The sequence below is a fragment of the Passer montanus genome, unplaced genomic scaffold (genome assembly GCF_014805655.1).
Source record: "Passer montanus isolate IOZ18808 unplaced genomic scaffold, ASM1480565v1 scaffold2, whole genome shotgun sequence".
Lineage (NCBI taxonomy): Eukaryota > Metazoa > Chordata > Aves > Passeriformes > Passeridae > Passer > Passer montanus.
Genome location: NW_024366591.1, coordinates 10464183 through 10489291, shown reverse-complemented (window position 1 = coordinate 10489291; position 25109 = coordinate 10464183). Strand labels below are relative to the sequence as shown.

The 25109-nt window shown below is 35.0% G+C and overlaps 1 protein-coding gene across 10 annotated transcripts in view; it reads right to left on the bottom strand.

The window, feature by feature from the left end:
• The window catches only part of RYR2 (ryanodine receptor 2), a 386098-nt gene that overhangs the window by 133056 nt on the left and 227933 nt on the right, over nt 1-25109 (bottom strand). For all 10 annotated transcript variants that reach the window (XM_039706867.1, XM_039706870.1, XM_039706871.1 and 7 more), the window contains 8 exons: nt 23953-24112; nt 13289-13436; nt 10155-10363; nt 8043-8217; nt 2982-3190; nt 1771-2123; nt 1428-1542; nt 407-567 (listed from right to left, as the gene is read on the bottom strand). In XM_039706867.1, the coding sequence (XP_039562801.1) occupies nt 407-567; nt 1428-1542; nt 1771-2123; nt 2982-3190; nt 8043-8217; nt 10155-10363; nt 13289-13436; nt 23953-24112 (1530 nt within the window). The remainder of the gene's footprint in view (nt 1-406; nt 568-1427; nt 1543-1770; nt 2124-2981; nt 3191-8042; nt 8218-10154; nt 10364-13288; nt 13437-23952; nt 24113-25109) is intronic.

The window sequence follows — 25109 nt, the reverse complement described above, 5'->3', positions numbered from 1 at the left end:
CAAGTTGTTTGTAAAATACCCAAGATGAAACCGACTTTGCAAGTCAAAAGTTTAAATCATTTAATGTTAAACATAAGAAAAGCTTCTAGTACACATAATATTTTGAAGTGCTGAGACAAGCGCATGTACTGATTTTAGCCTCACAAGTTAATATTTACAGGATCATAATTTCAAACTATATAGAAAGCTGCACTATATTACTTTTCTGTACCTATTGATTTGACTAGACCATTAGTCCACTGCAAGCAAGAGCAGATAACAATTAAATTAACACTTCTTCCTACTACTGCTGTTTCAATTATTTTTTCTACATCAATCCAATTACATTAAATGGAGTGGATTTACACCTTATAAATTGCAAGTGGCTTATACAATATAGATTTTTTTTAAGCAAATTGTAACCAACCTCTCATGAACCTTCCCTTTTTCGTCTCCCAGTGTAACTGTGACAGTACGCACTCTGTCCAAGTCAAAGCTTGTGTCATACTGGTGAAAGTCGGATGTAATCCAGCCCACCCAGACATTAGCAGGTTCTTGACCAGGAAATATTCTCACAGAATAATAGTACTGTTAATAAAAAAATAATATTATCAAATGTTAGTGTTTGTTCCCCAGTGTATCAGTTTGATTCAGAATTTGCTGCTCTAAATCTGAAAATACGTCACCTATTTAAAAGTAGCACAGGCTTGTTCAAGTGTAATTCGCAAAGCAACAAAGACTATAAACACAAACAAAAACATGGCAAACAAAATATGTATTTTAAAACAAAAAAATGAACAAGATTAAATATGTAGTTTATACACTTGTACTGAAGGCTTCTGCAACATAGCATTGTAAGCTGTATTGCTAAAGCAACTATAATTTTTATACTGCAGGTGACTCAGTTTGTAGTATCTAATAACTTTTAGAAAGAGAAGAACACATCCTGAAGAGGAGTGTTTGTTTTCCTTTGAGGAATGAGTGCTTAGAAAGCGGATCTTGTCAGAGAATGATCTACAAAACCCGCAAAAATCTTCCATTGGGAATTAAATTAATGTTCTGAAGAATTAGTAGTGATGTTTTCAAATGGTCCTGAACACTGACCTACTAGTTCAATGTACCTTTTCCAATTTATTCCATTATTCTAAAACTGTTTAATCTTCCTCTTTTATGTCTAGTGCTATCAACAGTAGTTTCAAATACGGATTAAACCAGTTTATAGCTTTTCATTTGGAAACTGTTTTAGTCTGAGAATCAAATCAAAATAAAAGGAACAAAACAGTCTCAACTTAAGTAGAAATTCAGAACTATTACAGACATTTAAACTGAAAATTAGACTGTTGATGAAACTCTTACAACAAGCAAAAGAAAAGTATTTAAAAAAACCCGAAACAAAACAAAACAAAAAAAACCCAAAGAGCTAAAACACCAATCCTGTATTACAATACCGTGGAAGTTTGCATCAAATAATCATAGTCATCCCTATCATCTGCTAGCACATCCTCAGTAAGCCGTGCAGAGTGACTCATGCTATAATCTGGCTTTGTCCTCCTGAGCATAAATCTGCAATAAAAAAATTAAAATTAAAATATCTTCTAAAAGCCCAATCACAAAGGCAAATTATTCAGAAAATAGAAAGAGACAAGCTTATTTTTAAAAGCACTTAAATTCATTCTGACCTTAAACTGTATACTCGAAAGTTACTTGACTAGTTTTGTCAGACAAGTGGCATTTTCCTCTACTTTGAGAAGCAGAAGGGGGAGGGGTGGGAAAATGTAGCAAGCTACTAACCTTTGCTTAAGACGTGAGGGCTTTTCTTGAACATAATCTTTATGGTTATTCAGCTCTGGTTTTGTGGCATCTTTTTCCCTTTCTGTCCGGTCAGGAACTAAATGACCATGAGCAGTTTTCATAAGAACCTCAAAATCAGAATCAGCATCATAATCCTCCAAGTCATTTTTTGGGCCAAAAAGACCAGAGCTTGGTAACCCTCCTGCAGCTGATCTAGAGAACACCTCAGCACATTCAATGGGCATGCTCAATCGAAAAAACATGACATCTGTTTTACTGTTCTGCGAACCAAAGGACTTCTGCGTGACCTTCAGACAGGGGCAGCTGTCTATGGTGCCATCAATTCTCATCACCTATGAAACATAAAGATGTAGTTTTTTTTAAGCTGATGCTTTTTCTGCCATGTAAACATTCAATTACTATTTCCACAATAACCATCCATGACTTGCAAAACTTGCAACAGCATGGTGTCAACAGTCTAACGCATTGCAATCGTGTGCTGCCATTTTGAAGGGAAATAAATACTATGAGAAGTGGATGATTTTTGTTGCTCCATTATTAAAATAAGAAAAAAGTCACAAAGAAGTTATACCTCCCACTCTTTGCAACATAAATCCAACTCTGCCCAGAACAACACAGACCAAGGAATAAAAATCATGCATGTACCTATGAAAGAACATACTGTTTCTTAAATACCACACACCAGCCGAAAAAGAGTTCTTATTATATCATTTCAGAAAAATTTCATGGCAAACCTACAAGGCATGAATTTGGTTCCATCAAGATGCACAACTGATTGGGACATAAGTGTTGACACAGTTGGCTAATAAATATTTATTACAATCAAAACCAATTAGCTATGGAAAAATTAAAAAGTGTGTGCACTAGAACACATGTTATCTGTTATTTTAAAATGCCCAGTTTCTGGAAGTTGCTTACATAGCTGTCACTGCACAAGGAGCTCTTAATGAGGATGTCTTGTATAATTTGTCTCTCAGATTGTCACGCTAACACACGTCACAGGTTTTGTAGAATGACAAAATCAAACAATTACATTCTTTGCAACCCTACTGAATGTAAGAAATTTGTAACAGGTGTACGGTTCCTTCAAAATTGGGTCAACATATCACATTAAAATCTTGTGTGGAAGTACAAAAGTAGAGACATAAACATATTCAAGTGTCTAAAAACATTTCACTAGGATCACAAACCTCAATATGTTCATGGTTTTGTGGCACTGGTAGAAACTGAGGAAGCCTTTTACTCAGCCATATGGTGATGTCTCTGTTTGTATTAACAGCAAAGGGTTCATACCCTTCCTGTAAGCCACATATAGTGAAATATTTTAGCGTGCTGACATCTTTTCCAAAATTCATTCTTCCCACTTGAGATGGCCCCAGGCTGCACACAGGTAGAAATCCTTAAAACAAGATGAAAGAACACGTGGGTTGTACAGAATGAACGTCAGTGAACTGCTTTCTTCCTTAACTGAATTAAAATTTGTGGGGAAAAGTAAAAACAAACCCTAAGAGCAAACATTATAAAGGTAAGCAATCATCAAGGACACATCTCATCTTGCATGTCACCAAGTAATGTATCTTAAACATAATTCTGAAAATAAAAGCCCTCTAATGGCCATGGATATTTTTAGGCAACACTTAACCTACTTCACAGAGTCTGATAGCCAGCTCTTGGTTAATCTCTCTGCTGAGCTGGTAGAGTCTTGCCAATTTTACTTTACGTCTCACTACTGTTGGTATTTTTCCTAAAATGTCCTTATTCATTGTATTTTGAAGGAATCTTACTTTAAAAGCAATAAAATGCTTGTCCATGCAGCTACAATAGTAGAAAAAACCCTACAAATATGCACAAGTGCATGTCATATATATATATGAACATATATATAACTTTTTAAAATAAAATTAACTAATTAATTCTAAAAATTCAGAAAACTCTGGCTCTGGAAAATGGGAACTGACAATATGACACCATCGCTTCATGAAACTTAAGGCGCTTTAGTTTGGGATCATGCTTTCTGTCTTACCTTTTGAATCAGTTTTACATTTGTATACATCTTACTGTTTAAATAGCACAGGGAACGCATTTGTGACTTCTTTTTACAAACAGGTTTTTTTTCCTGATTCCCCAGAATGGGCAAGGGCACTTTCCCCCCACAGCCCCAGCTGTGCTGCAAGCACATTTTCCTTTTTTTTTTTCTTGACTTCAGCTTCACAGTCTAAAATCCTACGAAAATCTTTTATTTCGTCAATTTCTTTTCATCCTGCCTTTCAATTTCAAACTACTATGCAGATTAATTTGACCTAGTTATTAACAAAATGTTTTCTTTTTTATCTACAAGAAACATTAAGTTCTGTTCAGTGATTCTGATTCACATGAACATAACAGGTATTGAAAAATGTAAGGACAAAATACCAAGTGCTCCTCACTTTTCTTTAGATTTCCCAGATAAAAAAATGTCTCTTCATGATGTTTGTTCTTCAGAGACAAAGCAAACTCCAGAGCACCATCTACAGGAATTACTGTCCACCAGATAAATGATCAGCCTTCAGTACCACTTCTGGAAGATTCTACTACACATACACAAGACTGGTTGTCATCTGTATTTACATTAGACACGATAAATTTAATGACATAACACTCTTAGCCATAATTTGAAGTCCAGATTTTTATCTTCACAACTTGGCTCTTAGATGACAAGGCATCAACTCCTCAGATAACATAGCTATAATAGACAACATAATAAATGTCAATTCTGCTAGTGCAAATGTAGAGATGGACAATAATGCGAGTATTTTCCAGCATTAAACAGAAAATAATTGTGTTACACAACACATAAATAGGAAAATCACATTTACATATAGAGATATGTGCCATGATAAAGCCTAGCAGCTCTAGTAGGGACAATTTACTAGGCTCCCTGTTGAGTTAAAGGAATCCACAAGCTGTTGCATAAGTTGCTAAGCAAAGCCAAAATCAAAATGGTTTCCAATCACCTTACAATTCTCATTTCATCACCAAAAAAAATGGTAATTCTTCTACCTACCCGTGGTTTCAAAAAAAACCCACCCCAAACCTCCCAGACAGATTAGATGTGAAGCAAGTATCTTAAACACACACACAAAAATAAAATGTAATAAAATGTAAATTAGCATTTCCAAGATTCCCCGAAAAAAACCCCAAAGAAACATGGGAAAAACTCCTACACAGGTAAAGCTGTCATTGATGGTTTTACTCAGTGTAGCGTGTTGCGTGAAATTTGCCATGGGAGGCAATGTGAAATCAAGGTGACAAATCCTCTCACCAATACAGTTCTCACGTATAACAGAAGGCACTGATCAAGTAGCTGATTCACGCACATAATTGTAACTGTGGCTCTGTGTAAATGGAATAGAAACACCAGTCCCTGTCCTGACCATGAAAACCCTACTTCCATCTCTGGTGAAATTCTGTATTGTTTTGCCAATTATTAAGTTGTTATTTAGGTTGTTTTAGGGCTCTTCCGTACATGGCAAAGACAGAGCATGTCATAGAGGGTGCGCTCTTAAGAAACTACATATTTTTCTACAGAATAAAAATGAATTTCAATAGCCATCTTTGAATGGATATCCAGCCATTTTAAATATTATTATTCACAGATCCCATATAACCCTTGCAAGCTGGAGGCTACATAAAAAGATTATTTACCCCTAATCTGGCTCCTTATCTCGAGATATATAACTGGGCTATGGAGCAAATTTTATTTCACGGTATTAAATAGCAAAACAAGTAAAAAGACTTGAACACTGCCACAAGAAAAGTAAGCCTCTAGCACTGTCTGTCACAGAGAGCAAAGTCACAGGACAGCAACACTTTCCATAATGTTCCCTACTTTCAAGAATACAACACGAACCTGATTCAATCTGTAAAACGCTACAAACAGCTCCTGCTCACAGAAATCACGACTTGACAAAATAAAATTTGGGTTGTACAAATGTACCTGTTCATATATACAGTCAAATTTATCTGTCACAAATGCATGACGCCATTACATTTATCAATTTTACTACTGAGATGACATCTCTTAAATAAATTCATCTCCCATAATCCTAGAGAGCTCTCCTTGTTGATAGTACAAACTAACATGCAGCACAAGCTGTATTACTATTACTTAGCTGGCAGAGCACCACATCCCCTTTTCACTGCTCCTAAGTAAATTAAATCTACATGACTGTAGATTTACTGTATGGCTGCATCAGTAATTTTAAGTGTTGTCTAAAGAGAAAGGTCCCTTTTTGCAGCAATACAACATGCACAAGATTCACTAATTAAAGTGACCTGCAGAAAGGTCTCAGTGCTGTTAAGCAAGAGCCAGTAACAAAATCAAACTAAAGCCAGACTTCCAAAAAGAAAGAAAATTAAATAAATTTATTTTGGGTATTTCATATGTGTGTTTGCACATACACACTCATAATCAGTTGTCTTCACTTTCCCTCTCCTTATGCCTCCAATGTTTGTGTATTAAGCACTCGTAATAATTTCAAATATAGCTTTGGTGTTATTAAATATAAGATAAATCAGCACATTCCCTCGAAAACAGACTAGGACATCTTATTTAAAGGCAAAGCTCTCTCCTACAAAAACAATAGGAAAGGAAATTAATGTGAATTACGAGGATATTGTGGAAAATCTGAGAAGTTTGACATAAAGTCTTTGACATGGTTACCAAAGCCTTCAGGCTCCATGTCAAGCCAGGAACTCCTTTAGCAGAGAGATCTGTTTCAGTTTGGACCTGCAGCTAGAAACAAGCACCACCCTGCAAAAAGTACTCCACTGTGATTTCACCAACTTGGAATAAATGCAACCTTCCCTGAGAATTTAATGGAATTTGAGTTTCTTTCAGAATCCCCTATTCCCCAATGTGAGTATACTAACTAATAACTGGAAAGCCACTGAAATTTAATGGCACCAAGATGATTTTTTGCATACAACACTAACAGCAAGCCAGTTCTCGTATCCCTTTTCATCATCATGCTACCACAGCATCTAAGGCAATCCAAAGGCGATAAACTAACAGGCAGCAGTCCAGAAAATTAATGGCAACAATGTAATTTTAAATAAAATATTTCTGATTCCTAATGTATGGCAGAGGAAGGGAAAAAAAATCTCCCAAAGTACTCTGGAAAGTAAAATATTCCAAAATCCAGAAGAAAATAAAGTGGTTAAAATTCAAAGAGGGAATTGCCTAATTACGAAGTATGAAATTCATATTTCCCATGGCAATAGGGTAGGGATAAGTAACCCAACAGCAGCATGCGGGTTTAAATTTAACTTTATTTCTCAGCTACAGCTGTATTGTTTAATAGATGTATAATATCTATGGCAGAATATATTTATCTACAGGTAATGAAAGCTTAATTTTAAGCATTAACATACTTCAGAAGTTTTAGGCAGTTAACTTACAATTTCTTACCCCTTTTCTGTTTCTTTCTGCACACAGATATACGATTAAAATTATAAACAAAAATACTTATTTGGTGCAGAATCAATCTGCCACCTGACAGACCCTCACAATCTTTGCCATCTTTAGCAATCTCTTAGGTTATGTCTTGACAGTAAACTAGCACCTACTTGTGGATGCTGAAACCTGCACCAAGAATCCTGCAATAAGCACAAAACTCAATCTCATGGCTTAGAATTAAGCAGAATATTTTGGAGGATAGTTTTGTGTCAGCTGACTGGATCAAGTGTCATTTCTCCTCCCAGTGCTAAAACAAAACTTTAAAGATAGTGAGAAACTGGTAGTGAGTTTAAGCTAATTGGACAGACACTTAGTATTATTTCAGTCCTTCATCTAGATAATTTCTGGTGTCTTTGCCCCCCATGGCAGGGGTGTGGACTTGGTGCCTTCCAACTCAAACCATTCTATGATACATTCTATAATTCTATTACATCATATAGTGATCTACTGCAGGGAGGATGAAATATTATAAATCATTAATCTCTCTCTTCAGACATATCCCTGAAAAACAGTTAAAGGGTCTCACAACAAAAGACAGCCACAAAGATCACTACAGAAAAGCCCCTTCCTCATTGTCACACCCAGCAAATTCCCTTTCCAAACGGCTAATAGTAATCAAATAGAAAAAAGGATGAGACAGGGGAGGCAGGGTCAGGGATGAGAACAGGGAGATGAAACACAAAAGAAACACATTGAAGTCAGAGCAAAAACCAGGCAATAGCAAGTTAACAGCATGACGTATTACAGTACTTACCATCAGCAACCTCAAAGTCCTTGAACGCAAGTTCTGAGCCTGAGTCATCAAGCAGGATTTCACCATTTAAGGTGAACATCATAGTGTGCTCATTCATGTCAACCATACATCCAACAACATCTCCTGCCAACCAAGAGCGGCCAAAATGCTCATTACCTTGATGCCACCGCTGTGCCTGAAATAATTAGAAGCATTTAAAAGAAAAATAGTGACAATGTATGTGTTCTTCTCATCTTCATGGGTAGAACTAATAATTAACTGCCTCAATTAGGATGGCATTAAAATTAACACTTTCACAGAATATCATTCCAAAACTGTATCTGTGAGTACTCCAAGCTGACTCTGAATATGGAAATCCAGCAATTAACTTCTTGACAGCAACCCTCACGTCAGCATTATAAAACATTGCTAAGGGAGCTGACAAGGAAAATTGCTATTTCAACATTTTAGTAAAAAGTAAGAGTATGGTTTAGTTTTCTGCAGAAGCTCCATGAAAGACTTTTAATCACAATAATATGCTATCTATTACAATGTTTAATAGCTACTCCACAAACTGTTTTTAAGCAATTGCTTTTATTTACTTTAGCAGCCTAAAAATTCATTACTTGCAAACAATCTGTATTGTTTCCGTAAGTATAATTCTTAAACTATTTTGTGCAAAATAAATTAATCTTTCTCTCATATCAGATTTTGGAAGGAATAGAACTGTCTGTGAATGAGACAACACTGGGCTTCTGATAGGTTCCAGAGTAGCTGAGGGCATGATTCCTCTGATGGACTTTCAAGTCAAAGACTGCAATGGCTTTCAATGGGGTCTTGGACTGGAGATCGAATAAATTAATAATTAATTAATAGTTCTGTTAAGAACTACTGTAACCATGTACAGGGGGAAAAAAAGTATTAACAACCAATAACTGATACGATTCCTATTCAAGTATTTAATCACAAGTAGATGTTCATGTTCTGTAACCATCCAAGAAGTTGTACAAAACCAGTGAACCTTTCTTGATATCTTGAAGGTCAATTTTTTTTTTCCTAGCCACGGAAAGAACCCATTAAAACCAAACACAACAAAATAGCTTTGTGGATTGAGGCCTAAACATCAGACCCTAAGATTCAGAAGGCAACTACACAGCTATTCCAGTAAAAATAGAGGACTTGCATGGTTTACATAAAATATTTGCAAAAAAACCTTTCCATTTCTCTTTTCAAGGCATCTTCTCATGCAATGCAGGACGGCACCAAAATAAATTCCCACAGCATAAATAAAATACATCTTGAGAACTTTATCTTACTGGGAATATCCAGGAATTCTGTTGATTTCTATTACATATTTTAACAGAAATAAGAAAATTAATTCCAATACCAGATACAAAGAATAATTTGACAATGAGTCATCAGTGGCCTTAATAAGAATTAAGGTTCAGATAACAGTTGCACTTGCCTTCATACTGAAATTAAAAATTTCAATGAGTTGCTTAATCTAGTCTGAAGATAGTCAGCAAAATAAAGGTTTGTTTCCCTGTATTTTATTTTTGTATTCCTATTTTTACTACTAGATTTAAATTGGTCATTCTTTTCGTGCAGAGTTAAATTTGAGCAAATCTTAGTGGTTCTATCATACTTCATTTAAGCTGTAAGGATTTCTAAGAAAACCTAGCTATACTCTTTGGAACTCTTACATTTTTATAAGTACATTGGATCAAAGTTTGCCTCAAACACTTACTGTTAATAATATTAACCATATTTATTCCCTAATGACACATCTTATAGAGAGAATAACAGAGTAAAACTTTAAAGAAATTATTCATAGCTAATTACAGATCTGCCAGTATTTTGAATTTGATTAAGCCACTTTGGTTATCAATTCTTTATATTGTATAAACATGTTAATTTGTTAAAAAACATTATAAAAATGCCAAACCTTGCTAATTAATTTTTCAGGTGACACTGATTCTAGTTATTGTGCCTAGGCCCTCAAAGACAAAGAAATAATGTCATGAAACATCAGTGAAAGCAGAGAAGGCAACTGAGGCAATGATACATAGAATGAGACACAAAAATTAGAATTTTTTCAGCCACTCATATCATTACAGATAAACACACACAAACCTTAAAGCCATCAAAAACAAAAGCTTCTTCATCTGAGCCAAGTTCCTGATCTGGCAGACAACCAGGCCTGGTCCAGCCAACTCTCATGTCTCCTGCAGTAACGGCCTCAAACTCAAAGTACCACTTCCCAGCCTTCACTGCGTACGTCTTTTCTGTGCGGAAGATCCTGAACTTTTCCATTATCCCACTGCACACATCCAGTCTTGTTGCTGTAAAGATTTAAAAAATAAAAATAAGTATAAGGGAACAAAAAAAGAAAAAAATCAATGCAGAAAGTACCGTTTTCAACTACTGATAAGAAACAGTAAAAGCAAATGGTAAAGGAATCCCTTTGAGCACAGACATGAAAAGAAGAATGTGCCTGCAGAACAGCCATGCAGGGAAGTGTCCTTGCCCATTCTGGGAATAAGGATTAAAATAATAAAAAAAAAAATCAAACAACCCAACAAAACACAAGAAACAAAAAAAAGACAAAGAAAGGAGAAATTAGAAATCTGAAAGCAGCTACAAAGAGATGACTCAAGGATCACTCTGATTCTTTTTCTCAGATTAGGGGGGAAAAAGGCCAAATGCATGGATCTTCTCCCACAAATTTGTAATGTATCAAATAAAGCCTGTGCAACGTTTGAAAAGTCAGCATTCCAGTCTAATTGCCACAATTCCTCTTCTCCCTGAGAGTGTTCTAAGATCAAATTTGTCTGCACCTATTTGCACCTGTTTGTTAGGCCATCCTAAAAACTTCTCCCGTCCTCTTCTATTTTCTCACACACATCAAGGTTCAAATTTCCAGTATCACCTAGGATAGCCTTTAAAATCGCATCCTTCAGAATTAACCATCACTTCTCATGCCTAACTTCAGTCAGGTGAGGTTCATGAAGTTTCCTCTAAGCAACACATCTCTCTGCCACGTAATTCTTTATCAGGAAAATTTTCTCTTTTATAGTCTATGCAATTAATGCCTTAAAAACACCTTTGAAGACCCTCAGTACCTCATCTATACAGATGAAGCAACACAAAGCATGGTACCTGATAAATTGTTTTATTTTTGGATCCTAAGTAAAAAAATGCTTTCTGAAGTCAAATCAATTCCAAAAATACAGCTGCTGTGGGAAACCAGTAAGTAAAAATAATTTAAAAAAACAAAAACCAATACTTAAGAACTGTGTAAAATTAATGTTTAAGATTGACTGGACATGCAGAACACCACTAGAGGGCTCTAAATCCCTTAATAACAGTATGAATTTTGGCTAATGAACCAGGATCCTTGTGACATGTTTTATGCATCTCCATAACTTGAGAAGCTCATAAACTCTAAAATCAAAATCTCCAAAATGACTAAAAAAATCTTTTGCTGAACACAATTCCAGCCTTTGCTCAGGGAAGACCAATTTGTGGGACACTGTTCTGCAACTCCTTTCCTCTGAGAACTTTGCAACAACCTTGATCACATCTTTCAGATTCAAGGATTGCACTAGTGTTCTTTACATTTCATTACTGACTCCATTCACAGAACCAGCTCAACAATCCCTGCATTCTAAGGAAAAAGAGAGTGGTTTTCAACAGTCCATTCCCAAGGAAAGGCAGCAGTATGCGCTGCTGGTTCTCAGAGCTGTAAATGAAAGAGAGGATCACTGTTGTTCAGCAGGATGTGGAAGACACTGAGGAAAAGGAGTGTGCTCGCTCCCCCTCTTGCCTACACCATTAGACAGCCCCTATATTTTCACAAGAGGGAAAGGTCTCCTGTACCAACCAACCCACCCTCTCAGAACCAAGCAGAAGTCATGCTCAGTCTTTCTCTGCAGCATCTGATTCCCAACAGTGGGAGAGAAAGAAATTCTAGGATTATGCAGCAGGGTTACCCAGTCTTGGCAGATTTAAGAGTGAGACCACAGCATTTTACCACCAACACAGTCCATTCCACTGAGGAACATTGTTCTACGTATTCAGCAATCCAGCCTTGCTACACATTCATGATCTCAGCAATGCCTCATATTTAAGTGTAATTTAATGACGATATCTCATAAACCTAAGGATCAGATCATGCATGTGCTTTGGAAAAGAAATTCCAAATGATAAGTTCCCTGTGTACAATTTAGATGTCTCCTGCAGAAATGCTTTACTGAAGGTCTATGGCCTAAATAGGTCAAAACTTAACAACCACTATCAGTATCATTATATGAAGGGGGAAAAAATAAGGTTTAGACACATTTCTCAAAATGTCCAAATTTTGCTGAGATTATGAAGATCCTAGTTTCAATTTTGATTATTCCATATTTCCTTATCTTTAAGTGAACTTCTGAAATAGAGTTGATAGGGGTTAGATCTATTTATTTTATTTGGACATTTTCTCCTGATTTTTTGTACTTAGCATCATATACGCTGCAGTTATTGAGTTAATTGTTGTGCACTTCCTTTAAAAATTCGTTGTTATTAGTTCAGATTTTTTTTCTGCTCTAGGGTGTCTCAAACTGAAAATACTGCCCACAGTATCAATAAAACATTCAACCCGGCAAATGATGGAAGTTCAAAGAAAACTTTGTAAAAAGTGAATTATAATTCACTTATTGTCTAACTCAACTTCCAAGAGCTGAGGAAGCCCAGGAAACTTAAAGGCTCTAACAAATTTAGTCTAATTATAGACTTGCAGGTTGATATTCACAGAAATTTAGTTTGCAATCATTCCTTTTAGAAAATTTCATCTTGTATCTTTAAGTGCTTAAATACAAGATTGTACACAAACTGTAGAATTCTTCATTATTTAAAGTTAAAATTTTAGGAATATAAAATTCACATCTACTGAGTTTACAGGGTTTTTTCCCTATTTTGTCTTGAAATAGTAATAAAGCATTAAATAAAAAGTATTCCCAAATATTGTGTTGATTGGTTGAAATTTTAAATAATTGCTTTAAAATGTAAAAATGTTACATTTTGTAGATATTCATTTGAAGCCACAGAACAATGAAAGGAAACAAAAATGAAAGAAAGAAATTAACATCTAAGAGAAGAGAAGATGGAGAAAAGCACCTATTATATTTGGAAACATCCCTACAAAATGTTTTATTGTACCAAAACATTCAGTAGCAGAGTCGAAAATTCTAACCTTTTTTTGAGAAAAAAAAGCCAAAATTAATTACCATGATCTTGATCAGGAGCTTCCAGATTGTAACCATAGCCTAGAAGGGTGCGGACTGCTTCCCGAAGACTGTCTTTGTTGGACTTCTTAGTCCGATCATCCAAAAGAGCGTACGGAACAAGGCGAGGGTTTCGTCGGTTTTTTACATCCTGCATTAGTATGAAAAATCAGTTCAATTTCAGAAACGGTGGTTTATCTTACAGACAAGGTTATTCTTCAAGAGCAGCATAAAAATTACTGTTATACCAATTCAAATCATGTAACTTCAAATATGGCAAGAATCAAAGAAATTGCAATAGTGTAGAAACTACAAGACTGAATTCACTTTAGAAAAATGACGCATACAAATAAACAAAGCTCTGATTCTTTTACCTGATGCAAGTTTCTGTCAAATTTACTTAATATAGTAACAATACAAACCACAGAAATAACAGAAAAATCAAAAGAATTATATTTCATACACTGTCTATGAAGCAGCCACTATAACAAGAATCGTGTTTCTAATTAAAGCTGACATTACTGTACCATAAATATACAAAATTCCCAAATAATAAATGTGATAAAAACAAAAGAACAAAATACTACTAATAAAAAATAACAAATGTGTGCAACAGTAATCAATAAATTACAAAATAGATAATAAATGCGTGTCTTATTATAACAACTATTTAAGACATGTATTTTTCAAAAATAAAGGGGTTTGCAAGAATATGATTCATGTGTTCCACGTGTAAAGTTTTTTTCAATAGATAATTGAACTAACCACTCTCCAACTAAAATGAAAATATTGGTAAGGTTTAATCTTTGAATTTTTGGTTTATTAGAAAACATTGATTAGGTTTTCCTCTACTGCAAAATGATCTTATTTGAAAGCAGTGTTTAACTGGATTATTTAAGTGGGTAATCTAATTTTTAGTGACTAACAGAATTGTTTTCTTCTCTATATTTTCTTCTCACATCCAGTCAGAATTTGTTGGCAATGAGAGAAACCATGCAAAGAACTCTGTGTTTTTCCTAATATCTATATTTATTTTTAAAATTACAGACTTGACGTAGCATATAAAGAATAGCTGCTGTTGAGAGACTTTTATTATTGGTTAGATTTATTACAACGTCCAAAATCAATGCCTATTATTTTAGAAGACAGTGAAAGTACCTTACTTCTTTTACAGGATTACAGTTCTAGTTTTAGGAACATATGTGGTTTCAATCCTATCTTTTCAAGAAGAGAAGAAATGGAACATCCATTTGGAAAAAAATCTTGCAAGCATCTTTTGTTACCCTTTAAATGCTCAGATACAAGACTAACTGTCTCTTGCTTTGTCATAGTGAGCAGACAACGAAAGGTCAGTTATAAACCAGTGCTTGATGAAATCTGGTCCTACAAATTACTCCTCTAGGAGAAGAAATATTAAGGCATTACCTACATGCTAAAAGGGCTAACAGAAAGATAAAGGTAATGCATTGCTGGTGACACAAATTACAAACCCATATCAGCTCTAATTATATTTTGTGGAAAGGACAGTGGCAGGGCCAAAACTAATACCATTTGAGGGATCCACTTCTCATATTTTTTCCAAATTCTTAAGCTGACATCCTGCTTTGTCCAATGTTTAACTTGGTAGATGTGAAAAAGCAAATGCTGAAGTAAATATTATAATAAATTATTTTTTTATATAAGAGCATTCACATTAACATCTGAGGTCATGCAACACTACAAGTTTGATTATTTGTTATTGAAAGGACACAAAAAAGAGAAATCATTTCCTCTGAAGCACTCTACATCCAAAAAACATTGTGAAATGCTGTCTTTAAAAATATGAAAGTTTGGAACAATAAATGTGTAACTTCTTATCCATGATATAATGTTAAACTAATGCATTTGTAGTTGCCATAGCAACCATAACACACATTAACATACAGGCTGATAATGTATAAAATGAAATACAGTATAAGTGCTTTTAAAATTACTAAGCACAAAATGAGAGCAAGGAGAGAAAAAAAGGAATAGAGAAATTCATTAAATTGGTATTAAACCAACTTAATTTTATAGATTTTTTTTCCCTTGGATCTAATTTTATAACATTGTGACCTGTTTTCTAATAACATTGTGACCTTTTTCACCTATTCAAGACTGTGGCTATATCTTTAAATTTGAATGTCAGAAAAGATTTTTTCTTTTAACAACTTTGTTCTTTTTTTCTTATTACACATCTATTTAAATTTTGAATGCGTTACTAATTTCTGAATTAAGCACTCTTATTGTTATATTAATCACAAGTTTTAGTACTAATGACCTTCTGCACCTCTCTGATTTAAGTGTAGAGAATGATCCTGTACAGTGATTGAGCTTTGCACACTTGCAATCAAGTCAACAAGAAAACTGATTAGCTAAGAGTGGTAATTTTTACTGAGTACATTTCCAAGCAGTACAGAGACTGAATTCCTCTTACTCAATACAAAGATGTTATTGTAGACTGTTAAAATACGTTTTAACATTCACCCTAATTTTTTTAAGTTTTTTTGCCAGTTTTCCAGATTTGACAGTCTAATGATTCATCAGAAGACTGTTTGGTACAGAGTTCGTCTGGTAACTACTTCTTAACAGGCAAATGGTTTGAGCTGGGTAGCATACATGATATTTATATAATTCTTTTGTTTTGAATTCTGAACCTACCGTATCACAGAAAAAAAAAAAAAAAAGGAAAAAAATCTGTGTATTTTATTACACAGCTTTGTCTTCATTTCATGTGACAAACATCCATTAATAATTCAGAATTTAATTTACTTTACTTAGGAAAACATTGCAACCATAAAAAGTTGGGATGCCTGGCAGAATGTGCCCTGGATGGAAGTGATAATGTTAAACGTCAGTGATATAGCACTGACCATGGAAAGTCAGTATTACTTTTCACAGTGACATGACAGATTTACATAGCAAATGATAGACAAACAATTATTTAAATGGGCACTCACAACTCAAACACTTTTCTGTAGGGTATATAAGGATATCAATTAGGCAATAACTGGTCAAGAATAGGCCAATTTAACTGCATAAATTTTTTAACCTACATGGAGCTCTTAAAAGCAAAAGAGCTACACACACCAAAAAAACATCAAGAAGCCTCTTAAAACTTCCGTGACTGGTAAAGAACACTGCTGCAAAGTAACTCCACGGAAACACATGGCAGATGTAAAGTGCATTCTTTTGTTCAACGAGTCTGTGATGTGTCTATAACTGATAACTGATCTCAAGGCACTGGACCTACAACTGGTCTTGGAACTTGCACAGACAGATCTCACATAAGAATGAAACAAGGGATTTCCATAACGTCTACAGCAGCAGAGAAAACCATAGTGAAAGCTCTAAAAGAACCTATTAAGAGATGTAGTGTGTGTAATACAACGTTGCCACATTTCTCTTCATAGAGAAAAGCATGGCATAATTCTTCCCAGGGATATTTCTGGGTTTCACATTCTTTGAACATCAGAGAAAGGGAAAACACAATTCCTATCATTTGCTGAGCCTGTGTTGTGCCAAAGTAGAATGCAATATGGAGATTGTTTACCCAGAGTGAGGGTGTTTTGTTTCTTTGGCCTATTAGGGCCAAGAGCGTTTGTGTGTCGAACTGCTGGCTGACAGTCCCGGGATGGGTGCAGTGCTGTGCAGTTGTGTGCAGAGTGAGTGCGTGGCAGTCAGTCTAAATGTATGTAATATAGCATAATAAAGTAATTAATTAGCCTTCTGATAAGACAAAGATGTATCATTCTCTCCCCTTCATCTGGGGCGCCCTTGCTTCAATAATACAGCTGAGTGCTTCAGCAGTAATCCAGTAACAAAAAACAAAGTGTCATATAAACCTCTAACAGACATCTGAAAATAATAATGTTGTTTTCAGAGTTATAAATGTTGTATTGCCAAGCTGTGCACTCCTGGACCTTCCCAAATCTCCAAGAAACTCAGGAACAGCACAGACCACTAGACTAAAGGGAACAAAAAGTCACCAGAAACATATGTAGGTAAGTGCTTAATAGAAAGATAAAAAAAGATTGACAAGTTAAAACACATAGTAGGAAGAGTGCAGGAAAAATATTATAATAATTACTTGGGAACACATATTTGGAAATTTAAAGTTTAAGAGCTGTACTGATACATATTCTGTGTGGTACTGAAATTATTTTGTTCTCATAAGCAAGGCTGTACAACTACAAGCACAAAACAAATGCATTCAGCACATGTCCAGTGAGACAGACATGCTGTTGTTTTTTCAGCTCCCTTTGCACCATTAGCAAACCCTCATTCCACAGCTGTGAATTGATTCCACTTGCTGCCAGATCTCCACCGACACCCAAGTTCCACACCTCTCACTATCACAAAGATTTCTGAGCAATTGCCACAACAAATGCTACAGGGCAAGCTTGCCAGCAGTGCTCCCAGAAAACCAGCAAGCCACCATGTGTGTGTGCAGCACAGGCACTGCAAGCAGGATCATTTACCCGCACCATGCCTTTCATGCCTTGCCATCCAGAGGGCTAGCTTTTCCACACCTATCACAGCAGCTCATATTTAACCAGAAACCACAAAAATTAAAAATCATCTTATAGGGGAAAAGGAAAAATACAATTATAAATTAGTATTTACTAAAAAAGTAATTTTCAAAGTCCAGAGCATTAGAACCAGAAAGCACAACAAAGCAACGTTAATAATCCAAATGCACCCAACCAAAGAAGAGGTTGTATTCCTCACATGGAATACTAGCAGCTGAGCTCTAACCTTGCAATTATGTGCATCTTTAGTAATACATGTACAGCTTCTGCCATCTTCACTGAGGACTGCAGCCATACAGAATGCCTGGCAGAATGTGCCCTGACTATAAATGGAAGGAACTAATATAGCAGTATAAATCATGTAAAATGTCAAAGTGAGGTAACATAAGTGGTTTTTACAAGGATAAGATTCTAGCTTTATATATATTTAATGAAAAAATAAGCAACAACTTGATTTTTCCCACACATGCATATTTTACTCAGCCTGACTTTCCAGAATAATGCCACTTCTGTATTGCAGCCTTAGGCAGCCTGAGAAGACCAACACCTAATCTTAATTAATGATGCCATATACTTTCCGTACATCTGAAAAAATAAGATCTTGACTTTAAAAGACCAAAATGTCTTGCATTTTTGGGCCAAAGAGAAGTAAGATTTTATATAATTGCTTAGGAATACCAGCTGACTATTCTAGGACAGGAACTTCAGAGCATCTTTTTTAATGTTTTTCCGACAGTGGAAGGAAAATTTTAAATTGCCAATATTTACAAACAATTGTTAAAGCTGTGATATTTTAATTTTTTTTCTTTTTTCACTATAAATAGGATTTTTGATTGTTAGCTTTTCTAGCCAGAACACAATGGAGTATGAAGAAAAGGCAAGACAGCTTAATCAAAGGGTGTCAGGATATGTGGCAATGTATATAAGCAAAACGTGAAAGAATCTTTGCCTGTGATCTCCACAATCAGTGGGGAGACCTAGAAGTCATGTATTCAGGAAGAGGGATGAGGCAGGCAATGTACCATAAATTATATTCATTTGCTTTCTTATCTCTAAGCTTTTCTTAGAGAAAAGCTTAGAGATAAAAAAAGCTCTTTTCTTTTCTGTCTTTCCCTTATTCATATGGATGTTGGGATTCTCCTGTATGCATAAAATCACATTTTTTTTAATGTCAAAAAATACACTAAGTTCATGGATATGCCAAAATATACCCTAAGTTCATGGATAAACTTATATCAGTTTTGAATATTTTCCATTAAATTGTGAAGATTTAGTCACAAATACATGCTTTTATACTTCAATGTTTTTTTTCCATTAGCTTGTTATGAAAAATTCCTTAAAAGTAACCAAATGAAAAAACTCATGTAATTATGACAGGATTTAATATCAAAATCCATAAAGGTAAAAAAAAAAAAAAGAAAGAAAAAAACCAAAACCAAACAAAAAAAAAAAAAAAAAACAAACAAACAAAAAATTCCCCCCCCCCCAAAAACCCACAAAGTCTTCTCTCATAGCACAAATGTGATTATTTTAATTCACTTACAGCAAGGCTAAATTGCTTCTTTGCGAGGATCTAACTCCTGTATCTGTCCTTGTACATTTACCATTTCCCTAGTTCCAAGACCACCAACTTGCAGGTAATTCTGTTCTCCCTTAAAGGTACACTGTCAAGTACTTAATACTGATTTTTGTGCTTGTTTTTCCACTTACTGTTGCTACTGAATGCGTTCTTTTAAGCAGAAACACAATTTTCCTACCTGTTTCGCTCCTTTTGCTTTCTTCCTTCATGGAGCAATAAGCAACTGTGAGTCTGTACTACCAAAAAATACTTGTTTGTGATCAGTGTCATCACAGGTGTCAGGACAGTTCTGGGAACAGGATTTATTAGCTAACTAGTGCTCCCTCTCCTGGCTGGCTATCTGGCTCTGCAGCAGCAGAACAAAAATACTGTACATAGTCATGCATAAAATGTAGCTTATTATATCTTGTTAATAAAAAAGCCTGACAATCAGTAATGGATTTAGAAGAAGAAAAAAAGTATGGAGGTTGGAAGGAATTTTCCCAAACTATTTTTAAAGAAATAAATGGTTTAAACTTCAACTATTTGAGAATATCCCTTTAATTGTTTCATTTTATATAATCCCAAAATGATGAGGCTCTCATACTGAACAGACCTACTAGATTATTCAATTCATCCTACAGCCACAGCACAACTGCTGTTTAGTTAATCTACTTAAAACATCTGTAAGCTTCTTTCCCTTAAGAAACTATTTTACAGCTCTGCAAGATCTGTTTATAGTATTATCCAGCACAACATCACGTCACTGTATCACTCCAGTACTGAAGCATGTCACAGTAATATGACAGGATGACAAAATGTAGCCCATGAAATAAACCCCCTGGAGTCAAGCAGAAGCATGAGGCAGTGTGGACAACACCTAGAGCTGGCAGCTTCCATGTAACATGTACGCCAGCTAAATGAGAGGCATCTCCGCACTGCACCCAGGAAAGAGCACCTTGCTCTTCTGCTCTCTTCTCACGGGTTTTAATAAATGGTGTTTGTTATCTGTATATGGTAAGCACTCCTGAAACTCAGCTGTTGGTCTTTTTTCCAGAAGAAATATTTGAAAAGAGAAAGATTACAGAATTAAGAACAAATCAATATTAATATCCATAGCAGGGCACCTTCTGCAAGACATACTATTGTTGCAAAAGGTCATAATCTACCTGTTTAATTACCCATGAGACTGTCATAACTTGTCTGCCAGGAATTAGGAAGTATACTGTTGACCTTGCAAATTTGCTTCCTGAAGGTCATGAATATTTCTGAGCTCTCATCCACAATTGCAATCATACTTGGCTGAAAGCAGAACTATGACACTGCTCACTACACTGCATTCTCAACAACAGTGCACAACTCAGCACACAAAAGTCCTTAGACAGTAAAAAATTTCTTGGATGTTTAAAGCATAAGCACTCAGGACTACAAAAGCCCAATTAATCTTCTTTCCAACTCCAAATGTGATCAGTTTCATAGGCACTTAAGCTTTTTAGCTGTAAATTCTCCAGACTCTTCTCTGCATGCCCATAACTGTCTTTGCCTTGATAAGGAAGAACAGCTAAATATTTATCATATATACCTAAGCCCAGTCAAGATTTAGAGCTGAAGCATTTGTCTAAGACTCTTTCAGAGCATAACCCAGTAGTCAAAATCAGAGCTTGATACACATGGACCGCTTAAAAAATATCTGAAAACTTAACAAGGGGCTACCATTCTAATAACGTTTTTATACAGCAACTTGTCCTTGGCCATCAGAATGGATGTAGATACAAAATCCTATTTGTCTAGTCAGACATCTTTGAGGTTATGGAGTCAATCTTTTAAAATTCTTGGAAAATGGGCAATGTACCATTCGGTAATTACAAGGCTAAGGGGTTTTAAATAAAACCTCTAGCTGCCATGAATTTTCTCACAACAGACTATAAATTTTAATCAGTGAGCAGATATTTAGTTTTCACATTAAACTTCGTCATCCAGCAAGCAGGACATTTATTAGGAAGGGAGTCTAGGATAGGCCAGAGCTCCCCGAGTTTCCCTTAGGAAACTATTTTAGGAGTCAGTAGATAAAATACAGAGAGCTGTTCACTGAGTAGATCACAGTCCTCCTTTTTCCCTCTCTGCTTTCTCCCAGTGAGGCTCAAAAATGTCTCCTCACAGGGCTACAACATCTTAGGTTCAACAGTCAGTTTAGTCTCTCTCCCAAAGCACAGCACTTTATGATTCTTCTGAAGTGTTTAATTTTAGGTTATATCCCATACTAGATTTGTCTGATCAATGTTTTTTGGGTTTTGGGGTGTTTTTTAAAACCCAGGTTGTGGCCTTGAGCAAATACACGGCCTTTTGGGAGCCACAGTAAAACTAATGGCTTATAACTATCAGATCACACCTCATCAAAATGCAAAACCTCCTATATCAACAGGCACACCAAAACACACATAAAGACAGCGTATAATAAAACTATTGTGAAGATGTAAAGAAGACATTTTTTCATTGCCAACCACTCCCATTACATCTTTTATGTATTATTCCCAAACCAGTAACATTGGGAAAAGTCTTTGACATTTAACTGACTTTCCTGCTTATTACCTCACTAATTCAGAAAACATGCAATTTAGCTGTAAATTCACTCCAATAAATACAGCAAAATTATTTGTGGGGTTTTTTCCAAAGATACACCAATACAAAGGGTAGGTTAAATTGTCTTCAAGATCTAAGAAAATTTATTCACTAGATGTGAGTCATAAGATTAGATTTTCCCAAAGCTAGTTAGAAATATAATTAGCTAAGAAATTCATTTGATTCCAGAAACTTCTTAACTTTTTCTTAACCAATAAATTCTGTTGCAAAACTAAATTTAATTTTGGGCTATGTCAAGTTTCTATCACAGTTGTAACAATTTCCCAACTTTCATTCATTTCAAAGTTCCCAGCTGGCAAGGTCCTGTATTGAAAATAATTGGCTTCTGGAAGAATAAAAAATATGAGAAACATGGTATAGATTCTTGAGTGCCTTCCTTTATATATCAGAAATATTTGTTTTGAACATACAGTTTTTCATTCTAGAAATGAATTGTGCACTGACTCCATAAACACAGGATTGAAATACTGATTTCAAAACTAATTAATCCCCTCCCCCTAACCTGACAACAGAAAACCATCACTTCCAACCCTTCTCATGATTCATGTTCCATCAGAAATGTTAGCAGCATTTCAAAGGCCACCTTTTACTAAAAGACGCAGTATTAGGGAAAAATTTTGATCCTGGGGAATGCAGGGGAATTGCACAAACACTGAATTGTCTTCAGTGTTTTCCTAGTAGAGAATATACATATATTCCAATGAGCAAAAAGAAGAATTTACTCAGTCTGTCTAGACCCCAACACAGAACATAGATTTCCTAAATAGCTTACAGAGTAACACATGACAGCTTCATAGTAAGATACTATAATGAACAACACTGAAATGCAGATATGCAGCATATTTTGTCACATAATCATATCAGTATATGATGAGGTGAAGAGCTTAATATATAAAAGCGCAGATTATTTTATTGTTTTACACAAAATTTTGCAAATAAAATGAATTTTGGTCCTGTAGAAGAACAAAATTTGACATATGTGCCACTAAAAAGTATAACTCAAATTTTTGTCAAAAACAAGGAGAGGGGTATATACCTACAAAACAGCTGTATCTCATTTTTGCAAAAATAATAATCTTTCATGCTCAGCACAAAACCATGAAAACACGTTTTTTTTTTCCCCTAAGGGGTAAATTGCCCTAAAATTTCACTGTGAAATGCTACCACACATTTATTAACACAAGTGAAGAGATCTTTCTATATATAAAATTCAAAACCAATCACAAAAAGAATAGAAAATCTTAAGAGTAAACTGACGTAGAAACTGTCTTGGAAAATACTAAATTAGGCTCGTGGTATACACAATTGACTGGTTTGGGGTGTTTAAGAACCGAAGAACCTGAGTTTTGCTTTAAATAATCCACCATGCTTTATTCTTACTCTCTCCCTTGTAACACATTGGGATAACTACCAAATAATATTCACATTCACTGGAGCAGAACAACTAAAGTAGGACTGGAACTTTGAGACTGACTTAACTATTCTCAGTTAAACACAGCTTCTGCCAGAAATACAACATATTAGCAAAGTTATTACTAGAAGTTTACATTCTGATTTTCCTGGATAAACCATATTATTCAATTCCTGGAACTGCAAACATTTAAATTATTTCCCTAGTGGAAGTCAATATTTACATTTCCTAAAATACTGGAGCATGTTAGCTTCCTGCATGCAATTTTCTCACCCTGAGATTTAAATAGCATACAAGGATACACCACCACGTTTTTTAATACTGCTTGTAAAAAAGTCTCATACTGCTATTTAGCAAGATTGCTTTAAATTATGTATTTTTTTCTTTGACTGACAAACCTGCATTCACTAGCTGTTTCTTCCTGACTGTGTGTCACCATTATTTCCATTTGGCTGTGAAATATCTCAATAGATAAGTGTTGCTTTAAGTTACTGAAGTTAGCACTTACCTGCTGGATGCCATATGTCCAGCCTTGCCTTATACGGTCCCTTGCCCACACATTGTGAGCATTCTCTGCTAGTTTATCCACCATAGCTTCTTGTGAGGGGGTCAGTTTGATAAAACTCAGATCCATGGGTGCTGGCTTATATCCACTCAACAACTGATAGCTGTTGAATAAAAGCAGAACTTGCAGTTACTTTTCAGCAAGGAAAAAAACCTAAGAGAAACCACAAAAGAAAGAAATATCATCTATGCAACATATCTATATAAAAATTATATCTGCCTTTGAACATAAAGAATGAAAATGTAGTTTTGATTACTGATTTGTTTTTTATTTTGGTTCTGTTTCAAGCTAATTGCATCTCGATGGGATGAAGTAACTGGTAATGAAAGCTATCCAAAATGGTCTGAACTAAAAATGTTTTTAAAGTATTTTAGTAATACCACATATTCAAAGTATTAGATTAAGATGCTGTTTATCTACATGCTTATTTCTACCTCTGAACAGATGACAATATTTATTAAATTCTATCTACTTCCTACTGAAATGAGAAAATATATTCTTCCTGTTGTATAAAGGGATGCTAAGAGACAGAGCAGGTCAAATGGCTGACTCAAGACCAGTTTTGAAATCCACCTTAAAATGTCTTCATAACAATTCATACCTTAAGTCTTCAAATCACAGGAGCAAATTTTTAAGCATGACTTAGAACAGATATGGCAGCTAACTTTTTTTAGCACTCCTAGGAATGCTACTTGTATAAAGTTATTCCCTTCCCATTAATTATAGAAATCTCCTACTTATGAGCAAACCTTCAATAGAGGACATAAAGCGTTATAGTCTTTTCCAACCTAAGTGATTCTATGATTATATTTCTCCTTCAGCATACAAAGCACTATTTTGGTTGAAACAAAAGGAGTCTGTGGAAAATAAGCAACAGCATTCTCTCACTGAAATTTTACACCCTGGGGTGTATAAAGAATGGCTAGTTTAAATAATCACTCAATTATTTTCTACACAATTTGGCAATTTTCTTTATTTGTACTGACAAAGAAAAACCCATAAAATTAAACAGTATTTATCCCTATTTATATCCTAAAATATTCAAATCCTTTGCCCAACTTAATTAATTCTCTTCTGTAACAACTATTTTAAATCACAGT